Source organism: Capsicum annuum, chromosome 9 (genome assembly GCF_002878395.1).
Source record: "Capsicum annuum cultivar UCD-10X-F1 chromosome 9, UCD10Xv1.1, whole genome shotgun sequence".
In the NCBI taxonomy this organism is placed as follows: domain Eukaryota; kingdom Viridiplantae; phylum Streptophyta; class Magnoliopsida; order Solanales; family Solanaceae; genus Capsicum; species Capsicum annuum.
Window position 1 is genome coordinate 210,859,879 of NC_061119.1, and position 9,911 is coordinate 210,869,789.

The window sequence follows — 9,911 nt, forward strand, 5'->3', positions numbered from 1 at the left end:
ATATATTGTAGTATATATTTTATTTAAAGTAGTACATATCTTGAATGGTACGTATATATGTGTATGTATTTTCTAAAGTTGTATATTTTAACGTATACATGTGTATATGTTTTATAAATTAGTATATAGCTATATATTGTGTGAGTGTATATATATTGTAGTATAAATTTTATTTAAAGTAGTAAATATCTTGAATGGTACGTATATATGTTTGTATATTTTCTAAAATAATATATATTTAACGTATACATGTGTATATGTTTTATAAAATAGTATATAACTATACATTTAGTGTGTGTATATATTGTAGTATATATATATATATATATATATATATATATATATATATATATATATTGTAGTAAATATTTTATTTAAAGTAGTACATATCTTTAATGGTACGTATATATGTGTATATATTGTATATATTTATTTACTCATTTAAATAAAGTTACCATAAATGTAATCCTCCAATTTATTTGTTATACGTTGAAAAATTTTCTTACATCAACCATAATTAGACTTCTAAATAAACACACAATTTCATATTAAATAAGACTCTAAACGTACAAATAATATTTCCTTTATGATGCTTTCGTGCCCTTTTCTTCTTTAAGGAAGAAAACTAACCAACTTAAAAATTAAGAAAAATACATGTATGTTTATGAAAGAAACTTTAGAACTCTCATCAAATATTTTAAAAAATCTTAATTTTTAAATCATGTTTTCCTTTTATTAAATATTTTAAGATTCCTTAGTTATTAATTCTTCTATACTTTTACCATAATTTTTAAGAATTTTAAATGTGAGTGCCTCGTACTTCAAAACTAACGTAAACATTATTAAATAATATAAATTTAAGCTATAAGTAAATAGCAAACTAAAACAATTAAGTGCTTGAAAATGGTCAATACAATTATGTTTGGATGGTGTAATAAAGAAATATATCTTGCCTAACTTAACAGACTACTGTTATTGAAAAATTCACCTTTCAATTATTGAAGTTATTCTATGGTCCACTTACGTGGAATTAATTAGCAAAATATATTTTATATAAATAAATTAATGATGATAAAATAAATAATAATAATAATATATTTACTTCTCCACAATTATATTATTTGAGCCTAACATATTGTTAATTGTATATCTCAAATAGTCATATAATTTAATGATGACGGTAATAAGATAATTTGTATCCTACGAAAACTTTATATGTACATGCCTTTTGACCTATCATCGTTTTACTTTACAAAAATCTTCTTACTTTTTATAAGATTAAATATAAATATAAATAGTTTGGTTAATCATTACAAAATTGATGTCCAAAAATATATCTCTTTCTTATTTTTATAATAAAATGTTGAAATTCATTAGATTATAGTATTTTAAGACACAATTTGTTTATCTTATTTTTAATAAATAGCAATAATGATTAAATATATTTATATTTAATTCTAAATGTTAAGAATAACTCTCTTTGTCTCATTGTCCTTAATTTTCTGTAATTTTTTTATTTCGCTTCTGATTTTTCTTTAAACAAAATTTAAAGTAAGCGATGATGAAAAGAAAAAAACATAGAAAAGAAAGGAAGAATACATAAATCAAGCGGAGAAAATTAAACACGAAGATCATAAATTCAACTCACAATCTCAATTGGAGTTGGTACCGTGAAGAGAGAAGCCAACAACCTTGCAACAATGATACAATTATTTACTTGAACTATTTTCTTAATGCTCTCCTATATTTATAGGGTTTTTTAAGATACTATTATTTACTTGATGGACCAATTTTCTTAATGCTCTCCTATACCGTTACCCTATATTTATAGGGTATTTTACGACTCTTTATTTATCACCATACATTTAGGACTCTTTTTTTTACTTACACAAGGAAAAAAAATCTATAAAAATTAATTGGCTATATATTTTCCTCTTACATATAATTTAGGACTCTTTAATATTTTAATATTATAATTAATATTATAAAGTTAATTAAATAAAATTAGATGAAAAGCGTGAAAAGGCGATTTTATCTATTGCGGAGTTTTTTAAAAAAGGGCAAAAAATTCAAATCACTTTTTTAAGGGTCTTCACACTTTTAATATATATATAAGGAAAGAAAGAAAAATCATCATATATATTTTTGCTTAATAATTACTTTTCTAGTTTTCTTCTAGATGCGAAGTCATTTATTACCTTTTTTAATAACCGATTTGTCCTGATAGTTTGAGTCAATTTTACTTTATCCCCCAGATATTTAAGTTTTGGAAAATGATACCCCATTCACATATTGAAAGCAAGCGATGACCCCTTATGCAATATTTTCTGATGAGATTTTCTTCTTATTTTTTGAATAAAGATTATTTAAAAAAAAACAAAAAAAAATAATATTATAATAATATTAGTTGAAGATTATTTGGTGACCTTAAAGGAGAATTGGTAACCTTGACCAAAAAGAGTTGAAGCTTCTGAAAAAGTTGATAACAAGTTTACTAGGTCGATCAACATATTGAAAAGTAAATTAGATATGAACAACAAAGTTTTGAAGATGGCATTAAGAAGATAAAAGTGAAGGAGATTCAATGAAGTTACCATAAGCTTTTGATGTAATTGTTTTTTGTCATATAAATTTGACTATTGTTTTAAGAAATGATTAATTAATAGTAAGAATAAAATTAGAAGAAAATTATTAACTCTCTTGAAATGTTAAAGTTGACAAGATTTTAATATATTGAACACATAAGAAACGTGAATGAAAAATTACATTGCTAATACAACAATGGTTATTTCGTACAACTGTAATGTGGAATTTACAACATAATTCATGTGGATATTGTTAACTTAGAAATAAACACCTGTCTATTAATGCAAAATTCAACATTGAAATATTTATTTATTTATTATTATACTAGTAATACAGGTAACTAAACAACTCTTAATTAACTTATCCAAATATAAACATTCTAAAGAAATGTGATTCTTCATTTTCTTATTCCTCCTCTTCCTTTTTGAAACTCGATCTATATGATAGGATCAATTAACATCACCGAAATGACGTCTTTTAAGTTATTTTTGGAACATGTAAAAGCATCTTCATCTTTATATAGAAATTCTACTGCTCTTGTAAAATTAACTATAGACATGAGTAAAACCCTTGGTATAACGCCTGTGAGTTTGAGGTATTCTTCATTCAAAACATTCCAATAATTCTCTATCATATTCCTTATTTTCATATATGCTTCTTCTTTTGTGACGTTATATTCATTCATATAACATTCAACGGCTTTAGCTACATCTCCTCTTTTTTGTTCTTCCTACATACACAATATAAACAAACAAATAAAATAAAAGACGAATTAATAGGTAGGCATTTACTAAAATTGAAGTGTCTAGTGAACAAAAAGTATCTGCTAAAGTGTCAAAGTAAAATATGCGTGATCAATTTTAGGAAGGCGCTTATAACTTGTAGGCTAAAACAATAAAGTAAAAAAAATATATATTTTAAAAGGTCAACATACTGATAGTATAAAATAACTATCATTGTAAATAAATTAATTCAATAATTTCTGATAGTATAAAAAACAATATGTACCTCATGTGATTTAAGATCATTGAGTAATCTTCCAATGAGAGAACCAGCAACAAGTATTGATGGTTCAGTTGCCATCCAATCAAATGCATCTTTAGTTGCTATTTTTCCTATGCCTAACCAAAAAGTACTTGCCAGCAATAGGAGACCACCTGTTATAATTCCATTCTTCATATACTTTTCCATTGTTGGTACTTTCTTCTCATGATACCATTTTGCCTCTTGAAAGTAAGCTCTTGTCATCTTTTTTATCTGAAAAAAAGTATAGTAAAATCCTCTTAAAAAGTTTAGTTTGATATTTACAAAAATTAGAATGAACTGAACTTAAATTGAACAAGACATATAGTGAAAATTCATTTAGTCGATTACAACTTGTATGGAATTAGTTAAAGCAGTTACATAGATTGGAAAAGAAACACGCGCAGTTTGGTATATAATAACGTTACATTGCATTGTAGTTTCAAATCTTCGTTGGATATTTATACGTACCTCTTTTATGGAATAGTTGACTAGAAATGACTTGTTTTCATTTGCCAACTCTTTCTCAATTTCATTGTAAACATCTAAAAGATTGAGGTAAATAATCTTCATATATAATGGTAATTGTTCTGACGCATCAATATTCCACCTACATATATATGACAAACATCAAATTGAACATATATGTCTACTGGTAACACATCAATGATAAAATGTTGTTGTAAGCCATATATATATATATATGATAAGAAATTTACTACCTTTCAATTGTCTCTGTGAAGAGAGTAAGTTCATCTAGTGTCCCATAGATATCATATGTGTCATCAATAATAGTAATAATGTATACAATTTTTGTTAATAATTTCCTTGCAACGCTGTACTGAGGCTCAAAGTAGACACTTAAACTCCAAAAGTAAGCCTCTGCCACTTTGTCTCTTATATAAGGTAATGATTTTACTATTTCCAATTCTTTCCACCACCTACAACAAATTATGTGCTTCTTTAGTAGACACCCTTAGTTAAGGCAATATTTAGTTTAAATTGATATATTAATGAAAAGAATACTTAAATTTGAAGTTGGAGCATAATATAATTTGTGAGCGGAGATTGTGTTTGATCACAATAAATTTTACTTGAAAAAAAGATGAAGCTTAACTGCAATTTCTTGAGTAAACCATTATTTTACTTGAAAGAGTATGCTTAAATAGGTTTTGCAAACAAAGGTGAGTTACCTTGTGATTTCACATAGCTCCTTTTTATGCAACTTTTGCAAGATGTTAAAGTCTAATTTGGCAAAGTTTAGTAACACCTCATTTTCATGATAAAATGATATGTATTTCCTTGTTTCTACCCTCACTATACCATCTTTAATTGAAAACTTCAGTGCGTCGTTGACTTGTTGTGCAAGCTGGGAATCGCTCAATTTAGGCAAAATTAGCTTCAATTGAGTGATGGTGAAATTCAATGCTTCATCCAGAATTACTTCGCCATGTACTCTATATTGTGCTGCCTCATATAAACTCAACATTCCATGCACATTGTTGACCAATTCTTTCTTGAAATTTCCTTGGTCGTTAGTGAGCCTCCTAAAAGCATCTGCATCAAATTTTGGATGAGTTAGACAAATATATTTTCATGAAACTAATTTTTTCATCCTTTAATTTGAACGATACTTACCACAAGAAACGTAATAACCTTGTTGCCTAAGTAATCGAAAGCATAGAGAGATAGCATGAAGGTCATTGCCATCAAATTCACTAATCCATTCTTGATAATGAGTGTACATATAACTCAATGATTCCTCAATCTCATGTTCAAAATGATAAGCTACACCAAGACGTTGAATTGTGTTGATGAGATCAAGCTTTTGCAAAGATTTTGAAGGAGTCATCACTAGCATCTTTCTCACTTCTTCTTTTAGGTCTTCATGTTTCTTCTCTTCCTCCTCATTAGCTACCTAATTGGGAATATATATGTTACTCATATGAATTTGTTCAGTATGTATATTGACAGTATAAAAATTTTTACTTATTTACCGGTAGATCGGCATACACAAGAAAATGATCTCCCCAAGCAGTAGGATGATGATTGCCAGCGCGACGACTAATTATAAACTCATCAGTTGCAACGGTTTGTGTGCACAACTCCATCTTTCAGCTTCTCCTCTTGAAATGAGTCACAAGTACTGTTTGTTTAAGGAAATGAACAGAGATTTGAACAAACATGAGTTAGAGTACGCCAGTGTGGAGTTGCATAGGGTGGTCAATTGAACACGATTAAAAAACTATATTGTGTATAGAGAAAGTTATATGCATATATAAGTAAAAAAAAAAAATCTACTTTATAAATATACATATTAAAAGTTGAATATCCTTAACGAAATTTCTGATTTTACTATTAGAGTCAGCGTGATGCAACCCTCAAAAGTTCAGTTAACATGCAAAAGTTTGTTTGTGGTATAATTTGAATCGGTTAGTGTGTGTCATTCATACATCATGAGTTGTGCTCTTACGCCAGAACCCTAGAGGCAAAAATTTCATTAACTTACTATTTACTGCAAGCCACTACTAATTTTTTTATATCGTAAAAGTTATATAAATTCCAACTTTTTTGCTTTCAAAATTACTAAAAATACTTAATTTAGTCCACACGAATACATCGCATTTTTTCGGATATATCACTTAATTTTACACAAACACACCATATTCTTTCGATGCATTACTTAATTTTATACGGATACTTCACATTCTTTCGAATGCATCACTTAATTTTATATGAATACATCACAGAATTGATGTATCCAAGAATTTAAGTAAAATTAAGAATTTATGTAATTATTTAAGAAAACTAAAATTTCAAATCATTATGATAAATTAAGTTGTAATATGATAGTAATTTTTTCTATTCCATCCCCTATATATTGTTCTCTATATTGTGGAATTTTGAACATATTCCATATCTACTATCAGTAAATTTTTAAGATAACAAAATAATAATACTCCACTTCCATACTTCTCTGCAAAATTAGACTGTTACATAAAATTAAACGAATAAAAAATTAGATCATACCTTAAATTGATCTTAGTTCAACTTCACCAAGATGCAAATTACCCAATACACTAGCATGATGAGTACTCCATTCCTATTTATAATGCATTAGAGGTTTTGTAAAGTGGAAGAAAAAAAGAAAGCTATTTGTTATCGGCCACACTAGGCTGCTCCCCTACCTATCTGGAACAGCTAGGTCGATTTTCAGCTAAAAACATGTCCGACCCCTAGGCCCACTCCAGGAAATTTGATATTAATTATCGATTTTTAAGGTGAATAAAAATAATTTTATAATTTTAAAATAATTAATATTGGGATGAGTTATCTAATGTATTTTATACTAATCAAACATGGTTAAGTTTATTCTAAAATTAATTTTAAAATTAATTATTTGTTATACAAACTAGCCCTAATTAGTGAGTTGCAGTTTATGGGGGTGCAGTGGAGGAGCTAAAATTTTAAATAAGGAAGGACTAAAATATGATAAAATAAACATGTGAAGAAGTCGAAGTGGGTCCAATACATACTATAATATATAAAAATAATAATTTTACTAATATATAAATAATATAATCTCCTCCTAAAGAAGTTCGGATGAATCTAGCTTCGAAAAATGCATGAAACTATAAAAAAATAAAGATGGTTAATACACAAAAGTATTTGATCAAAGATCATGTAGTGGTAAAATTGTTCAATGTCAAAACATAAACTTGGGTTCAATTCGAAGTCGCTACAATTTTTTAATATATTTTTAAGAAAAGTCAGCTTAGTTTTTGTAGAATCGAAGAAGTCCCTCGATTTTTTTTAACGTAAACTGAGGGACTCCCTGGGTTTTTAGTGCAAAAACAATAGTTAAAGAGTATAAATTAAAAATAATGAAAGTATGACAAGCAAAAATTGAGGATGTCCGGTCGATTTTGCCCTCGATTTTGACTCTTCTTTTTAGTTGTAACAAGTTAAAATACAAAATATATTTTTAACATAATGGATAAGTGAAAGTGTACTGAGAAAATATTTAGAACTCAAGAATCTGCAGGCAGCACAAGTCAACATGTCGACCTCTATTTATTGTCTTTTAAAAATAAGGTAAATTTATAATTTTAGGGTTGTAGTCTATTTGTCGATCTTAATCATAGTTGTAATTCATAAGATAATTATAATTTTTTTAGGTTAGACCAAGATAATTATTATTTAGTAGTTAATGCATAATTTCATTTCGAAATATGTGAGAAGTTGATACTTGTCTCACACAAGTTAGTAGAGAAAACCTATAATAAAAGTTAAGATAATACTCTTACATTAAAAAGTACGTACATAAAAATTACTGTAATATTTAACTAAAGTTTACAACTTAAATTATGTTAAATAAAAAGAGGCCCCCATACACTATATACCCCATTTTATTTAACAAAAGAGCACCCCCACTCCCACGCGTCCTACCCCTACACCTATATATTTCAGCACATTTAATAAAATATAATAATAAAATTTTACTTTTTAAAAATAAACTATTAGGCTAGGCGCAACCCATTTGTATAGTTAGTTACCAGCTGGCATAATTTTAGCATAATATAAACTCTGCAAATTAAATAACTAAATGACGTCCCACTAAATCAAGGATCTAATATTTATTCCCTTTTAAAACATACGTTAATTTTATTTTTGTTTTTTGTATTTTTATTTAAGATAATCGATTTTTGATTAGATATCAATTAATCTAAATTGCGCATATAATTATTATTATATATTTCTTGACTTAAAAAATAATAATAGAATATACATAAAATAATATATTATACACAACCTTTTTTTTCGCAAAATTTACTTAATATATATTGTTATTATGCTATTTGCATTTGTCATATCATTAGAAATATATAATATTTTATAAACAATTAATATATATTTCTATAATGTAGATCTACATCTACATCTACATCTAAATCTGCATCTATATCTACATCTACAATATATTAAAAGTGTGAAAATTCTTAGAAAAGTAATTTAAACTTTTTGTCCTTCATTAAAATTAATTTTTTTTAGACAAAATCATCTTCTTACTTATTTTTATTATTTTTATAATATTAAATATTGAATACAAATTAAGCTAAAAATCTTTTTCAATTAAAATAGACTTGATCAAAAAAAAAAAAAAAAAAAGAAAAAACCTGCGACAAAAGTTCAAAACCAAATTGGCAAAAAGAACAAAAAAATCATTTCATATCTTAAGCACTTGAATTCGTTAAGGTGAGAATTAGTGGATACTTTTCATTACTTTCTTTCCATATTTTAATGTTTAGACTCATTATTGTGATTTTGCATTTTTTTTTTAAAGAATTAGTACTTTAAAATTGCTTGTATCGAGACATTTCATATTTAAAATAGAGATAACCATTCGATACCCCTTGAACTATAATCAATGTTGCTAGGATACGTTTTAATTTCATAGGAATTCTATTATCTTTGAATTCAATTTTACAATATTTTATCACTCTTTTATGCTGGTATGACAACTTTTTTTTACATGAAATAGGGTTCATATTAAAGGTGTCATGTCAGTCAAAAAAGTTGATAAAAGATGTCACATCAGCATAAAAAAGTAACAAAAGTACGCTAAAATTGAGTTCAGGAGGATAATAATACCCCGTGAAGTTGGAATGTGTCGTAGCAAATTTGATCATAATTTAAAAACGTATTAGATGCTTTACTTCAAAATATTATGTCGGGCATCCTAATTTTAAGGACACTAACAGTAATTGCAAAATTTCCTGCCCAATTAAATTCCTTCATTTAATTTTTTCTATTTATATATAGTAATATTTTTAAAACAAATCAATCATTCAATTGAAACCACGCACCACATTTCTGCATCACACAATTTTTTTTGTAAGTAATTCAACTTTTTTCTCATCATATGTGTTGTTTATGGAAGATTACCAACCAATCTTTAAGGAAGTAGTCATATTCTTTCCAAACTTAATTTTTTTATTATAAAATATATTTTTTTTTATAAAAAATACTATATAAATTTAAATAAATGTACATTTAGAGTCATTCATTGTTGTTTCATCTCCTTAGAATATGTAGGTTGGGTAAGAAAAAATTTATGGTAGGGAATACCATCATCGAATGGATTCTTCTCGGCATAAATCTAGATTAATCGGGATCTAATTTGATTTCGGACACCCAATATAAATAAAAAATATTTGTATTTAGACTTACAATAATATTAGAATTTTCAAACATTTATAATACTCAAGTTAATAATATTAGCGTGAAACACACATGCAATA

General features: G+C 26.5%; 1 protein-coding gene across 3 annotated transcripts in view; it reads right to left on the reverse strand.

Annotated features, from left to right (window-relative positions):
* LOC107848672 (terpene synthase 17-like) overlaps positions 1–6,797 on the reverse strand; it is a 10,917-nt gene extending 4,120 nt beyond the window's left edge. Inside the window, exons 1-8 of one of the 3 annotated variants that reach the window (XM_016693443.2) lie at positions 6,640–6,796; positions 5,607–5,755; positions 5,248–5,527; positions 4,803–5,166; positions 4,332–4,550; positions 4,081–4,219; positions 3,595–3,843; positions 2,763–3,316 (exon numbers count right to left, since the gene is read on the reverse strand). In XM_016693443.2, the coding sequence (XP_016548929.2) occupies positions 3,023–3,316; positions 3,595–3,843; positions 4,081–4,219; positions 4,332–4,550; positions 4,803–5,166; positions 5,248–5,527; positions 5,607–5,720 (1,659 nt within the window). In that variant the 5' untranslated portion in view covers positions 5,721–5,755; positions 6,640–6,796 and the 3' untranslated portion in view covers positions 2,763–3,022. Of the gene's footprint in view, positions 1–2,762; positions 3,317–3,594; positions 3,844–4,080; positions 4,220–4,331; positions 4,551–4,802; positions 5,167–5,247; positions 5,528–5,606; positions 5,756–6,639 lie in introns of those variants that run through there. The other 2 variants (XM_047396508.1, XM_047396507.1) reach the window with 2 other exon arrangements.
* Between the last annotated feature and the right edge of the window lie 3,114 nt (positions 6,798–9,911).